Genomic DNA, 15,942 nt, shown 5'->3' with positions numbered 1-15,942 from the left:
AAAACAATTTAGTTCCTTATTTAGTGACATTTAGCTTTCTTATTCCCAATTATTTTCCTAAATGAATACTATTAGCAAAAACAAAGAGTAAACTATCACAAAGTACTAGGAATACTAAAAATACTCTGCATGTTGACTTTCATGTGCACCTACTGTTCTAAATTCATGTTCACCTACTGTCCTAAATAAAATGACCACAGCCAAAAAATAAGTTCTAATAATATTAACCAAATCTAGCTAGTTTTCTGGCTCATGTGTGAAATGATCATAAAATTATCAAATACATGGAGGGATTATTAGAAATGCATGTGAGAAACTTTCAAAAAATGAAATTCGTATGAAAAACTGAATATATAATACCCCTGCCTTCCCTCCAACTAGCTCTGGGGCTGGAACTCTGGGCGTGGTGTTCTTAGCTTTTTCCCTGACAGTTTGCACTGTACCACTTGAGCCTTTTTGCTTTTGGCTGGTCATTTGCAAATACTCTCTTGTATCCAAACCACAATTTGGATTTCAGATCTCAATTTCTATTTTTTTCTGTTCTTTTGAATTCTTATTTAATCAGCTCACTTATTTCCCTAAGACACTAGCTTCATATACATAAAACTCTCTTAAGGTTAAAAAAAAAAAAAAAAGAGTAGGAGGGAACCCATGGCTCACTCCTGTAATCCTAGCTACTCAGGAGAGTCATATCTGAGAATTGTGGTTCAAAGCCACCCAGGCAGAGTCTATGAAAAAGCAGGAAGGAGAGCTGTGGCTTACGTGGTAGGGCACTCATCCTGAGCACAGAAGTTCAGGAACAGTACCCAGGACTTGCGTTCAAGCCCCAGGACTGGCACAAAAATAATTTGAAAACAAAGAATATCTTCTTCACTGAAACACCGAAGTAATGTCTTTGGAGTGGTGGAATATTCCCTACTGGTTAATTTGTAGATTAATAGAATGTAGAAGACACTTTTTCTCTCTCTCTTAATTCAAATAAATTGGGAAGAGCAAAGATAAACAAACATTCTCTTCATTGAATAGTATCTTGTCAGGAAATTATGGGCAGTGCCCATAATTCACTCTGAGCTTCATTGCTTCAGCAGTTCAGCAGAATTTACCTTCACATTCTCCACTTACACTGGCAAAGGAGCAGAGGCACCACTACTGTCTTGTCCAGTGACTATGGAAGGCTTGAGGAAGGAGAAGTGAAAGAAAGAAACCACATTGCCTGATTATCTTGGTTTCCTACTAGACTGCTTCTCTTTCTGTAACAGGAGTTCTCAGCAGGTTAGAGAACCATGGGGACTCATCTGCTATACTTTGAAATAACTGTCTCAGTAGCTCCTTACCAATTTACCAAAGAAGAAAATTTTCCTACTGATTTAATTTCTCTGCGTTATGCAAAGTGATCTTTAAGTGAGAGTAAGAGGATCTTAGAAATCCACAAGAAGTGCTCACTGTAACACATTTAGGAATTGGTGTCATGTCCATTGCCTGAAGGATTTCAGATCTTTGAATAGGTTTCTTTTTGCCTAGCAAAGCCTTAGTGTATAAAATGACTCCCCCCTCCACCGGACAGACCAGCCACCCTGAATGAGGAATTTAGCCCTTCTCTCCTCCTCTGGGAAACAAGGGCAAATTACCAGCTCCTGGACCTGCCAAGACATACCCTTCCACTCTGTCAGCCTCTTTTAAATCACCAGGATTATATGTGTGCGCTACTAACACTCAGCTCTTTCTTTTCTTTTTTTTTTTTCTGTTTTCTTTTTCTGTGTGTGTATGTATGTGTGTGTGTGTGCACACGTGCAAACGTGCACTAAAGATTGAACCCAAGCCCTCATACACATGCTAGATGCTAGGCAGGCACTACATCTTCAGTCCTGGATTCAGAAATTTTTAGCTAAAAAAAGAAAGCAACCTTATTTTATTTTATTTTATTATTATTATTATTTTTTGGTCCGGTTGTGGGGCCTGAACTCTGGGTCTGAGCACTGTCCCTCAGCTCGTCAGCTCAAGGCTAGTGCCCTACCACTTGAGCCACAGCGCCACTTCTGGCTTTTTTCTTTTTGCTTATGTGGTGCTGAGGAATCAAACCCAGGGCCTCAGGCATGCAAGACAAGCACTCTACCACTGAGCCAACTTCCCAGCCCCAAGGCAACCTTATTTTAGACAAGAAAATTTTCTTTTTTTCCGGGTCCGGTTGTGAGGCCTGAACTCTGGTCCTGGGCACTGTCCCTCAGCTCTTCAACTCAAGGCTAGCGCTCTACCACTTGAGCCACAGCGCCACTTCCAGCTTTTTTCTTTTTGCTTATGTGGTGCTGAGGAATCGAACCCAGGGCCTCAGGCATGCAAGGCAAGCGCTCTACCACTGAGCCACCTTCCCAGCTCCTGAGACAAGAAAATTTTCATGAACCAGTTTTTACATCCAATTAAAAATTCCTGTAGAGTTAATGGATTTACAAAAAACTAATTTAAGTCAGGCCACAAAGTTGTTCTGCTTTTTAAATTTATGTTTCCTTTGTTTGCTACAGAAAATAAGTACAATTAACATTTAAGTAAAAAAGGAAGTTAGTCAAATATTAATTGGCAAATAGTTGCTCAACTATTGAAAACAAACATTAAGATTAGATAATGAACTTTGATCTTGTGTGCATATAAGCCAATAAGAATGTAATTGGGAACCAGGCACTGGTGGCACATACTTTTAATCCTAGCTACTTTTGAGGCTGAAATCTAAGGATCATGGTTAAAAAACAGCCTGAGCAGGAAAGTCCATGTGACCCTTATCTCCAATTAATAATCAAAAAGCCAGAACCAGAAGCATACAGGCAAAAGTACATATATACATGCATGAATACATACATATACATACATATATTAAAGCTAATGCCAAATAAAACTTGAAGTATTTAAGCCAATGCTTGCCAGAGAGTACAGTTACATGGACACATGTTCTGGTTCTGTCACCAAACTTCGTAAGCATGTCTTCCATCTCAGAGATAAAGTGTACATCTAATTCTACTCTCTGTGGTTTATGTGTTATACAATCAAAGTTTTCCATTAATTCTAAGAACTCAGTTAAAAGTGAGATATGACAAAACAAGTTTTTTAAAAAGCCACTTACCATGGCCTGTACATTGATTTCTGACATCTTCTATGCTTTCTACTTTGATGGCTTCTTCAAGAAAAATGTAACAGCTGTTTTGAAACTGAATCCAGGTGGATGAAGGACAATCTATGTGGAAAAAAATAATTTGAGAAGAAGAAAGACATAGGTTATAAAAATTTCATAAATTAGAAAGGCAGATTTCCTCATTCCTTTTTTGTTAAAAATTAGTAAGAAAGTAGAATAATGAAGTTGAAATTGTATTAAGAAGGGAAAGTCAGGTAAGGGAGAATAATGGAGGGGTATTGGTTGGAATTTATCACATATATGCATGGAAGTGTCACTATGAAATACCCTCTTGAATGGCTAATGCATGATAAATGTTAAAAATCAACACCATATAATAGAAATTTCTTTTTATTACAGATGTGGGAGAAGAGAAATCTTCCAATGATTCTCTTCTGACTTCAGAGTACAAGTTTGTATGTTTAGATTGTTAGCAGTTTAGATATGTAAATTAACTATCAAAGGAGATCATGAGTCAGAATTCCAGGTTTCCCTTTGAAGGTTATCTTTGTAATATATAATAACACTTTCAAACGTTCTAAGAAGTTTATACAATCCTTGATAAAAATTATAACTCTAAACCAGGCACTGGTGGCTCATGACCACACACACACATACACACACACACACACACACATACACACACACACACACACACACACACACACACACACACACACACACACATCCCTGCCAGACACTGGCTCATATCTATAATCCTAGTTACTCAGGAGGCTGAATTCTGAGGATTGTGGCTGGAAGTCAGATTTAAGTTAGAAAATCAATAACACTTTATCCCCAATAAATCAATACACACACACACATATATACACACACACATACATACACACACGAAGTAGAGCTGTGGTTCAATTGCTGTATGTATGTATATACATGCAAGAGCAAGAAAAATGTTTAGATTATGAATATTCAGATACATTTTTGTACTGCACAGGAAAGTAAGACAGATTGTTTTTTTGCCCACACAATGCTGGTACTGGGGCTTGAACTCAGGGCTTCTTGCTCTTGCTTGGCTTTTTACTCAAGGCTGGCTATCACCTGAGCCAGCCTGGTCTACAAAACAAGACCCTATCTCAAAAAAAAAGTCAGTCATAGTTATTATAAGTTACAATAGCTATCCTACTGCCTTGAACATAACATAGGACAGCATGCATAGAATTAAGGTAGAAAAGCGCTCTGGTTAAGCAAATTAGACTGTGGAGAAAGTCTACTTCAGAAAAACAGGATCTTGGATATGTTACTTAACCTTTATATGCTCCAGTTTACTGTATTTGCAAAACAGGAAGTTATCTGAGGGGGTTGTTGTGAGAAAGTTATTCTATATGATTGAGATTTCAGAGTTAATATAAAGGGGGAAAAACCCTGTGATTTGTGTAGTAGACTATGTTCTAGTTGAGGAAGATACAGATACACACACACACACACACACACACACACACACACACACACACACACACACACACACAGAGCAGTATAAGTAAAATAATAGGTTAGACAGCACATTAGTACATTAGCAATCTATTGCTAGGTAGCCAACAAGCAGCTTAAAACAAGAAGTATAGTTGGGTGCTGGTGATGCATACCTATAATCCTAGCTTCTCAGGAAGCTGAGATCTGAGGAATGCAGTTAAAGCCAGCCAGGGCAGGGAAGTACATGAGACTCTTCTCTCCAATTAACCACCAGAAAACTGGAAGTGGTGCTGTGGTTTAAAGCGGTAGAGCACTAGCCTTGAGCAATAGTGCTCAGGGACAGTGCCCAAGCCCTGAATTCAAGCCCCATAGCTGACAAAACCAACAACAACAGGAAGCATATGTCATATAGTGTGGTCAGGAATTCAAATGCAGCTGCTTAGTTGGGTGACTCCGGCTAGGTAAGGGAAAGGGGACAATCATGCATTTGCAACCCAGTTGTTAACCAGGCAACAGCCATCTGAAGAATGAACTACGGTGGAAGGATTGTCCTCAAGAGGGCTCATTCTTAGCTAGCTACCTGTCTACTTACCTACCTACCTGTCTACCTACCTACCTATCTACCTGGCTCATAGTGGTTATACAGAGCAAGAAGTCCCACAATCTACTGTTTGCAGGCTGGAGACCTAGGATAGCTGGTGTAATTCTTTCCTAGTTTGAAGGCCTGAGAGAGAATGGATGAGGGGCCTGATGGGGATTCAGGGTGAGGATGTAAATCATAGTCTGAGAGCCTGAGAATAACGTGCCTGTACGACATGTGAGGGCAGACGCAGGTGTATGTCTCAGCTCAGGAAGAGAAGGAACGTGGCCTTCCTCTGCCATTACATTCTATGTGGACACTCAACAGACTGGATGATGCTGGCGCACACTGGTAAGGGCAGATTCTCTTTACTAATCTTTAATAACTCAAATGTCAATCCCCATCAGAGAGACTCCCAGGCATACCCAGACATAATGCTTTACCAACTAGGTACACATCCAGTAGCCCAGTCAAGTTGACACATTAAAACTAACCATCACAATTCCAAAAACAACCCTATTCAATTGGAAGTGAACCACACAAGTGTATGAATAACAACAGGTAAGTATCTCTGATAACCTTGAGAAGTTGGCAACCACAGATACTGGTAAGTCCCATAGAGGAAAAAGAGTGGAGAAGCAACATCCTGAGTGGGGGAATGGGGGTTAGGGTTCCAATTTTACAACAGTTTCATTATGAAGGTGACAGAGAGCTGAAAGATATGCCCTAAACAGCCATAAGGATATCTTTGCCAGTTATAGGGAAGGCAAACATGAGACCCTTGAGATAGAAGATGGAATGCCAGGATGGTAAGGACAAGTTACTTAAAGATCTTTGTTGAATAATTAAATCACACATGAGAAGATAAAAAAATAAAGAGGATATATGCAGAGAAACAAAACTTAGATTGATGGCTATCACAAAACTCTCTTCTGCTTTTTCAGGCTCACTGCAGCATTAGCTGTAACACCCGTGAATTTAGCACTGGATTCATTTTTGTATGCTATCGGGCAGATTGTGTGCCCAAGAAACAAGCACTACTGGACAGGTATTGTTAGGTTGAAAATAGTGGTGTTAAAATGTGACTGGATTGGTCTGGGAAGGTGGCTCAGTGGTAGAAGTGCTTGACTTGCATATATGAGGCCCTGGGTTCAATTCCTCAACACCACATAAGCAGAAAAAGCTGGATGTGGTGCTGTGGCTCAAGTGGTAGAGCACTAGCCTTGAGCTGAAGAGCTGAGGGACAGTGCCCAGGCCCAGAGTTCAGGCACCCCCACCAAGCCCCTCCCAAAAAAACCCCAAAATGTGACTGGATGTCCTTTTATTATCTTCTTGTGTGAGACCAAGATTCAAACTTGGTACCTGACACTTTTACTTGGTACCTGGTGTTCTACCAAATGAGCCGTACCCGTAAACTATGGCTGGTTGACCTATGAGCTCAGTTTGTTGAAGCCATGTATCTCATGAATGAAGGCTAACACGAATCATCTTCAGTACTCAGCATCGTCGCTGTAATCCTGTTTTAATCAAATCCTGCTTACAAAGCTCTTGACAATCTTATTTCTTATTGAAAAATAGGTGGTCAATCATAATGAATCTAAAAGTCTCTTCAGGGATTGTATAATTTCATAATTCTACTAATTTACTTAGAATCCTAAAGGAAAAGCTACTTTTTACTCTATCTCCACAAGTTTCGATATAGATCTTCTGCCTAAAATTACCATACGTTAAGAGAATAAAATATCATACCTACAGGAAATTATGCACTATTTGTCAAATCTAAAATATTGTTCACGTTTTTAAGTTTCTTTTTTTAACCATCAAGCACAAACTATGAGGACATGATCTTTAGACACACTTGTTCTAAGGGTTATCATAATAAGACCTTTGCTCCTCTCCTATTATGATATGAGAGATGGTATAAGTTGAAGTCACTTACCTGCCACAGGGCAACTTTGGTAACACATTAATACCTGTGTTATGAGTGATTATGAGTGAAGGCAGAGAGGCTTATTCCAAGCCACTTGTGGCTTGTATCTATCGGCTACGTAGCCCTGAGCCCATAGGTACTAAGGCTGTGTGTGCTCTGAACTCCAAGATCCAGAATTCCAGGGAAATTAAGCTACTCTGAGTCCCCATCCCCTTTCCACACTCCTCTTCCCAACTTTGCTTCCAAGATGTATAGCTCCATCCTCTGCCCTCAGAAGAACTGTCATGAAACTTGTGCAGTCATCCTCTGCCTTTTTCCTTGGCATCACACATCCATTTTCTTACAGATTCAGTCTCTGGGTTTGCACAAAAGCAGTGGTGTATTTTACATATACACTCAAAAAACTTCGATGAAAACCCTGTTGTGACAGTGATTTTCAATGCATCAACAAATCTTAAAAGTTTTTCAACAACGAAAGAAATCATTAAAAACAATTGCAATTTCACTTTTGTTGAAAGAAAAATAAGTGTTAACATCATTTAAAAAAATCTACAACAGAACTCTAAGAGTTAATCTAAGAAATTTTCTCCTGAAACATATAACTGCCATCCACAAGGACTTAGGAGGATTTAATGTTTTGAATTGAAGTTTGAGATAACACAGCAAAGATGATATCATTTGAAAAATCCATCACATCCACTGTTTTAGATCATTCACCCCAAATTTTCATCCTTTTATTGTAAAATGGAATAAAGTACAAAGGTAAATCATAACAAAACAAAAATCCTCAATAGTAAAATCCCTGCTGACATAGCATTTCCTTCTGGAAAGAAAGTGATGAGCAGGAAAACAATGAGTAACGAAGATACCACTGAGAGGACTATGAAGAAGACATGGAGAACATCAGTGCTTGAAAAAAGCCTAGAAGGGAACTAAGGACTGAAATCGAAATGGCAGGAGCAGGGGAAGCCATGCCAAGGACCAAGAGGCAGTCTGCATAGAAGGACCAGAGGAGTTGCAGTACCCAGAAGGTCAGTGGGAATAAACAGAGTGAATAGCAGGAAGAATGGTAAGAGATGGCATTAGCGAAGAAGGCAGAAACACTTCCAGTTACCTTGGTAGGCTATCGCAGTCCAAAATCAGAAACCTAGCTTCTGACCCATATGATGAGTATGCAAGGAGGATTTCCAACATGTTTGTATTCCCTCCTACCATGCCCCTGGTGGGAGAGCATGACCATCATTTGCAGTGTGCCAAATGCAATACTGCAGATCTCATTAAAGGGATGCATAGAAGCTTACTCAGAAATTTAAACACTATTTTACCTGTTGTGACTTTTAAGCTAGACACCAAGAACAACAGAAGACCATTTTCACTAATAATAAACTTCAGAATAACAAAACAGTAGCAATGATCTCTATTTAATATTAAATGTATATTTCAATGCAATACTACAAGAGAGTTTCTGTTAAGATCTTGCTTTTCAGCTAATTCCAGGATTACCTTGACAAGCTCTTTCTTGATTTAGTTCTAAGCCAGGTATGGCTCCTCATGTTGTCTGGAGAGATTCATGAGACACTCTGAAGGTAAATTACTATGGTAATTTTTCAGCCTTAACATCACCACAAATATGAATAAGCTTAGATACCATAAATATCCAATTCCTGGTGGTAATCACATGATGCTTTCTAGTTGCAATAACTACCCTTCATTTTGTACAAGGAGGTTTATAGTAAAGCGAAAGAAACCAGATTTCACCATGGCTGTAAGAGATATTAAACAGTGTTGTGACATCACTATGAACTAATATCTCTGCTTTCCGGCAAAGTTGGGTAACTAGGCAAAGGCAAAGCTCCTAGTCTTTAAGTCTTTCTGACCCAAACAAGTTGATTAGTAGCATGACTTAATTCAACAGTCATTTCTTTTAAAGCTCCGGAAAAGCCCATTTATTCACCTTAGAAAAGGCATATCTCAGTGGTAGAGCCAAGCTTGAGGTCATGAGTTCAAATTCCACTACTGCAATAAGAAAGGAAGAGAGGGAGGGAAGAGGAGAGAGAATTGGAAAGCAGGAATGGGGGAAGTAGGGAGAAGGACAGAATGAGAAAGAGGGGAACATTTATCCTCATTGCTGGTCAAAACGGTTTCTATGAAGAAATCTAGAAACCGATTCTCTTTCAAAATCTCCCAAAAAACAGATTTTTAAAAAAATGTTTGTGGGAGGCAGGACTGGAACTCAGTATCTGATGTTTGCAGGTTTTTGTTTTTGACTAGCCTAAAATACAAGTGTCTGGCATTATAGTGACGGGCTAAATGGGAGGTCAGATGGCTCAGGCAAGGAGTGGGTGCAGACTCACAATCAGACCAGCCTTTAGAGAGTGTCTGGCCCAGCCTGTTTTATGAACATGCACAGTAGGAATGGAGTGAGGATCCACACATATTGCACTCAGGTGGGCAGCAGATGGCTTTAGTCTACAACAAAGCTTTCAGGAAAGGAGCATGCACTTTTTAAGAGTTCTGAGCTTACCACGCAGCGCTGCGCCCTAGCACCCAAGGCCCTGGAGATCTTCCTGCCTGTCAGCAGGAACCCCAAAAAAGGCAGTGAGATCCAGAATCCTTTTCACTTTGTTCTTACTTCTTTTGCTCTTTAATTCTCAGAATCGTTCAGTCAATGGTATTTTGGGATGGAAGTCCCCCACCCACCTCAACGTATTTTTTTTTTAATGTGTCAAGCCTGCATAGAAAAGTTATTTAATGTAGAACACAAAACAAAACCCCACATACTCGATAGGAATTGCCTCTTTTCTCAGGAGTCGCTGTGGAAATGACTAATCCTGTGTGATATTTCGGCTGTTATGATACAACAGAGATTTTTGTTTAAATCATATGATTTGCGTGAAAGCCAAGCTTGGCCCGAGCACCACCTCCCCCACCCGGGGTTATGTGGCTGAGCTGTTTTCCTGTTCCCACAACTTGGACACTTGCCCACGGCACAAACAACGCCTCTTGCCAGAGAGGGGCTCCCCTCCTCCCTGCAGACCCCCAGCCCCCAGCCCCCAGCACATGGGTGGGGGGCGAGGAAGAGGTCTGCAATCCCCAAAGCCCCCTGAAGTGCCTGGCGAACCCCCTCTGCCCTCAGCCAGCCCATTTCAGAGGTCCTTCCCGGGACCGGGGGGTCTGATCCAAGATGAAGAGGGGCCCGCTCGCGTCCGCACCAACTCCCTTCCCCAGGGCAGCCAAGGGGTTCGGTGGGGAGCGGGCCGCGGAAAAATTGGGAAAGGGGGGGGCTCAAAAAGACAAAGGGACGGAGGACGGTCCGCGAGTGCGGCTGCCGGGCGGGGTGGGTCGCGGAGGAGTGCGCGCGGGCAGCTTACCCGCGAGCGCGGCGGTGCTGAGACCCAGCAGCGGCAGGAGGAGCGCGGGCAGCGCGGCGCGGGGCATGCTGGCGGCGGAGCGGCGCGGCGCGGGCGCTTCGGGGCGCGCGGCCGGGCAGCGCAGCGCGGCTCTGCTGGGAAGTGCGGAGCCGCCGGACGACCTCTCCCTCGCCCCCTCCCCCCGCCCGCCCAGGGGCGGAGGGACACCCGGCCCAGGAACCCCACCCCGGACCACCCCGGCCCGGCTCCCAGACTGCGGCTGGCGCCCCGCCTCGGGGAAGTGCTCTTCACTTGTCAGTCCTCGGGGAAGAATCTCGGCCTTTCGAGAATGTGACCAAAAAAGAAAAAAGGAGGAACAGCAACATGTCCGCCCGTTCCAGCCAGCTTCTGTAAATAGTAACATCTTATGTAACGACCGACCGCGCCAGGATCGAACCCGGGGCGCCAGGATCGAACGCGGGGAGTCACGCGGGCCTCGCGCTGCCGGCTAACGGGAGCATGCATCGGGGTTCACCAACCTCTCCCTCCCTCCATCCCTCACCCCCTCTGTCCATCCCCCCTTTCCCCCCTCCCTCCCCCCTCCCTGCCTCCCTCCTTCCTCCCTCCCTCACTCCCTCTCTTCATCCCCCCCTTCCCTCCCTCCCCCCTCCCTGCCTCCCCCCTCCCTCCCTCCCCCGCCCTCCTCTCGCCCCTCCGTTCTAGGAGCGAATTTAGGGAAGCACCAGGTGTCCTGCGTGCTGACATCTGGGACGTTCTTTGTTGGGGATCACTAAACCTATCTGTGTGTTTTTGGCAAAACTACCACTGAAATGACACTGCTGGAAAGGGAAAGCGACCTCACTATGTCTCCTCGCTGCTGGGAACTGGGGTCACTTGGTTCACCACCGTCCCGTAGCTTTCGCCTTCGGATCAAATGCCATACACGCCCTTTGGACAGCTTGGTCCATGAACCTTTGCTACAATACAGACATAAACTAGGCAGTTATAACCCGTGAGGGTTTCTGGAGCCAGACAACACAAACTTGGGGCCAAGCAGAGCTGCTTGATTAATAAACCTCATCGCATTTGGCAAAAGAATCTTATAACACCAAGTCTAAATTCAACAAAAAGACATACACGCAAAAGACTCCAAAAAAAAAAAAAAAAAGCAAAAGGGCAAACAAATGGAGTAGACATCCCAGCGAAGAAGATAACCAGATGGTATGTAAACTTATAGTAAGATGCTTTGCAAATTAAAACCAAAATTAAATACCACTACACACTTATTAGAGTGGCCCAAATCCAAAATACTGACAACAAATGTTGGCAAGATGTGAGGCATGTCCCTGATATCATTGCTGATATCAGGGAATGTGAGCTACAGCAGCCATAGCAAGATACTTTGGTAGCTTCTTATAAAATGAAATCCACACTTGACACTTAAATAGACAAATTAAACTGTAACCTCCTTCTACAACCTTTTGAAATTTGGAGGAAAAAATAAACAAACAAAAAACAAACCAGCCAGACACTAGTGGCTCACTCCTGTAATCTTAGCTACGAAGGAGGTTGAGAGCTGAGAATCAAGTTCAAAGCCAGCCTTGGCAGGAAAGTCCATGAGACTCTTTTCAACTAACCACCAGAAAACTGGAATTGGCATTGTGGCTCAAGTGGTAGAGCTCTTGCTTTGAGCTGAAGAGCTCAGGGACAGTGCCCAGGCCCCTTGTTCAAGCCCCACAACTGAAAAAACAACAACAACAATGAAACCTAATTTTTTAAATCACAACTCAACAAGCATACTCCTTGTTACTTGTCCAAATGAATTTTCAACACACACACACACACCCTGACCGGGCATAAATGTTTGTTAGTTTTATTTATAATTGACAAAGCCTGGAAATAACAAAGGTGGTCTTCAATAATTAAGTGGTTACATGGTGATTCTGTGCTACAAAGAAGTGAGTTACCGAGTTGTAAAAAGATATGGGGAGGACTGAGAAGGTGGTTCAGTGGTAGAGTGCTTGCCTTGTATGCATGAGACCCTGGGTTCGATTCCTCAGCACCACATAAACAGAAAAAGCCGGAAGTGGCGCTCTGGCTCAAGTGGTAGAACACTAGCCTTGAGCTGAAGAGCTCAGGGTCAGTGCCCAGACCCAGAGTTCAGGCCCCATGATGGGGGTGGGAAATAAAAAAGATATGCAGAAACCTTAAATGTGTACTGTTAGGTGAGAGAATTCAAGCAGAAAAGCTAAATATTATGATTCTGATGACGTGGCAGTTTAGAAGAGGCAGAACTGTGGAGACAGTAAGAAGAGGAATGGTGTCCAGGGGTGAAGAAGAGAATGAATAAATGGTTATGCATAGGATTATTATTAGTGAACTTACTCTGTATAATACTTTAATGGTATATCATATAATTATAGATCTGTCAGAACTGATAGAATGGATCTCTGGCCTTGGGCTGTAGCACAGTTGGAAGAGTGAGTTCAGTTACAACACTGAGAAAAAAAGCCCCAATGTAAAAATTGTGGACTTGATTTAATAGCACTGTTTCCATGTTGCCTTATTAACTATAGCAAATGCATCATGTTAAAGGAAGATGTAAGTGATAGGAGATACAGGATGTGCATAAATGGCACTCCCTGTACTTTATGCTCAATTTTTCTGTAAAATTGAAAGTCCATTAAAATCAAGCTTAACCCTTCCCAGTCTCCAATTTGAAGTGAAGTGATTATACCAAGAAATCTGACCCCAGGAGACTGGAGGCGGCCACAGTGTGAGAGATAGTACAAGCCATCTTCATTTACTGCTGGTCTTACAACCCGTTCTAGGTTTAGCCTCCCACACAATGTCAAGATCTCACTCAACTTACTTAGTTTTATTGTTCTTCTCAAGTTGACAATAACAGGCTTATAGTATCAACTCAAATCAAGAGCAAATTCTTCCCAAGGTCTTTTATATTTGAATCTGGAAAACACTGTGATTTTACACTCGTCCTGCTAAATACAAAAGAAGAGAGTTCTGCACAATCATGTGAGTTAGACACTCCCACCCTCATGCCCCCAAAGCAACTTTATTAATGTGTATTATTTTTCTTATTTTCAAATAAATGTCAACAATCTTTTCAATTAATATAGACAACGAACCCATTTCAGCAATGCTATTTTTCTAAGTAATTTGAACTAAAACACATTTTTTTTCCAATTGGTAACTGGTTCATACTACCTCCTTTTTTTGGTAAAATTATTGCTATGTGTGGAACTCATACCTTTAATTTTTCCTGTTTCTTGATCCTCTTTGACCTCAATCCAGGCTCCAATCCCTTGACTTCATTTATCCAGCCTAAATCCCTATTTTTGACTTTCCCTTCCTCTGGTTCATCTACCAGTCAATTCTGAGCCTGAGGTCTGAGGTGTCTCTCATTTTTAGTTTCCTTTTCCAGCTTTGCTATAACTGAGTCAGAAAGAGGAAGTCAATCCATTTTCTTTCTTTTTGTTGTTGTTGTTGTTGGTCGTGGGGCCTGAACTCTGGGCCTGGGCGCTGTCCCTCAGCTCTTCAGCTCAAGGCTAGCATTCTACCACTTGTGCTGCTGAGGAATCGAACCAGGGCCTTTTGCATGTAAGGCAAGCACTCTATTACTAAGCCACCTTCCGAGCCCTCAATCCATTTTGATGATTGTCCTTGCAAATAAATGGCTCTGAAGTGCACTTGGGGCCTGCATGTCTTTTTTGAAATCTTTTTATGTTAGTCCCTAGTCTTTCCTGGTCTTCTGGGAATTTCAGTCTTATTATTCTCAAGTTAATGCCCTCATTCATTACCCCTCTTCCTTAACAGAAGATCTGAACTTGTACTCAACAAGAAAATGGAACCATCAGACAGAGATAAACACCCTGAAGTACTTTCTTCCTCTTATGCCCTCAGGAAGACATGCTTTCTTGTCCCATCCACATCTAGTTCTTTCTTTAGACTTAGAACTGTCCCTTGTGCCTCATTTTCTCCAAGGGCTTCCATTAATGATGACCTCTTGTTGCCCAGCATGAACAGCTTCTTCAAATTTCACTAATTTTGTTTTTCTTCTTTGCTTCTAAACCTGTGAGCCTCACTAGGTGTGGTGGCCCTTGCCTATAATCCCAGTATTCCAGAAGCAGAAGCAAGATCAGAAATTTAAGGACTCCCTGAGCTATAGTAGCTACTAGACACCAACCAAAAAACAAACAAAAACAAAAAAAATGGAAAACAAAACAAAACCACAAGAACTGAGGATATAGATCAGAGTTAAAGGGTTTGTCTAGCATGCCTAAGGCCCTGAGTTTGATCCCTATCACTGTATAATAATACATATTTCTGTGGCTCTCCTTTGCACATTTTCCAGAAAACAAATTCTTCAATCTTCCTTTGTTCTCTATGTCCTATCTCTATGTCATTTCTCCAAATATTTCATACTTCTAGTGTATTTTTCAAAATCTCACATTTCCCATTTCATGATTTCTCATCACTTTTTAGCTCCCTTCCACTTGGACTCTCCTGTCATTTTGCTATAGTCCCCAATGTTTTCCTAATTCCTAATTCTTACCTAATTCCTGACTTTGCCTCACTATTGTTTAGCAGTTGGATCAACATCAATTTGGTCCTGTACTATATTAAATGGTTACTCTGCCAGGGAATTTTGCCCCAGAATTTGTCAGTACTTATTACTAACTCAGATAAGGTCCCCAGATTTGGCACTACTGAACACTCCTTAGACTTGAGAAAGTCATGTGTAAATAAGTAGGCGAGTCTTCCTCTGCGCATTTTTGCTTTCCACAGGCATATCAGGGGAGAGAATGGACTATGAAAAGAGCAGAAATAATAATAATAATCCCCAGAGGAAAAAGATAAAAACCTGCAATGATGTTGTTGGTAGTTAAAGATAGCCTATTTTGTGAGAAATCTGAGGTAGAAATTTTTGGGCTTGATGAGAAACAGAGGAGCTGAGTGAAGAAGACTTTCTAGTTTTCTAGCTTCTTCATATCAGCTGAAAACTGGTTGGGAAAATGGGAAAGAGATTTCTTAAGTACTGTTTGAGGGAAAAAAAGGAAAAAGAAAGAATATGTATTGTGTGCATAAGTATATATACACACATGCATATGCTTTTTTGAGATGTAGATAGAGTGAGAATGTTTTAATTTAAAATACTCAGAATTATAACTAATGCTATAGATCAGAGATCTATTTTTTTTTAAAGCTTCTTTTGAGAAAGAATTCAGATTTGTCTTTTTCAGCATGAGGTGTGTGTGTATGTGTGTGTGTGTGTGTGTGTGTGTTTTGTTGGTCGTGGGCCTAAACTCTAGGCCTGGGCCCTGTTCCTCAGCTCTTCAGCTCAAGGCTAGTGCTCTACCACTTGAGCCACAGCACCACTTCTGGCTTTTTCTGCTTTGTGGTGCTGAGGAATCGAACCCAGGGCCTCATTCATGCAAAGCAAGCACTCCACCACTGAGCCACCTTCCCAGCCCTG

At 41.9% G+C, this 15,942-nt stretch overlaps 1 protein-coding gene and 1 long non-coding RNA gene across 3 annotated transcripts in view; one reads left to right on the top strand and one right to left on the bottom strand.

Annotated features, from left to right (window-relative positions):
• The window catches only part of LOC138827026 (CD302 antigen-like), a 112,239-nt gene that overhangs the window by 10,582 nt on the left and 85,715 nt on the right, over positions 1–15,942 (bottom strand). The window contains exons 1-2 of one of the 2 annotated variants that reach the window (XM_070022557.1): positions 10,470–10,620; positions 3,110–3,220 (exon numbers count right to left, since the gene is read on the bottom strand). In XM_070022557.1, coding sequence (XP_069878658.1) covers positions 3,110–3,220; positions 10,470–10,536 — 178 coding nt within the window. In that variant the 5' untranslated portion in view covers positions 10,537–10,620. Of the gene's footprint in view, positions 1–3,109; positions 3,221–10,469; positions 10,621–15,942 lie in introns of those variants that run through there. The other variant, XM_070022564.1, reaches the window with a different exon arrangement.
• Positions 11,341–15,942, top strand: part of LOC138827118 (uncharacterized) — a 43,307-nt gene continuing 38,705 nt past the window's right edge. The window contains exon 1 of the long non-coding RNA XR_011371975.1: positions 11,341–11,669. This is a non-coding gene — a long non-coding RNA (uncharacterized lncRNA). The remainder of the gene's footprint in view (positions 11,670–15,942) is intronic.

Source organism: Dipodomys merriami, unplaced genomic scaffold (genome assembly GCF_024711535.1).
Source record: "Dipodomys merriami isolate MVZ:Mamm:240054 unplaced genomic scaffold, mDipMer1.0.p SCAF_1, whole genome shotgun sequence".
NCBI classification, from domain to species: domain Eukaryota; kingdom Metazoa; phylum Chordata; class Mammalia; order Rodentia; family Heteromyidae; genus Dipodomys; species Dipodomys merriami.
This window is presented reverse-complemented; position numbering and strand designations above follow the sequence as displayed.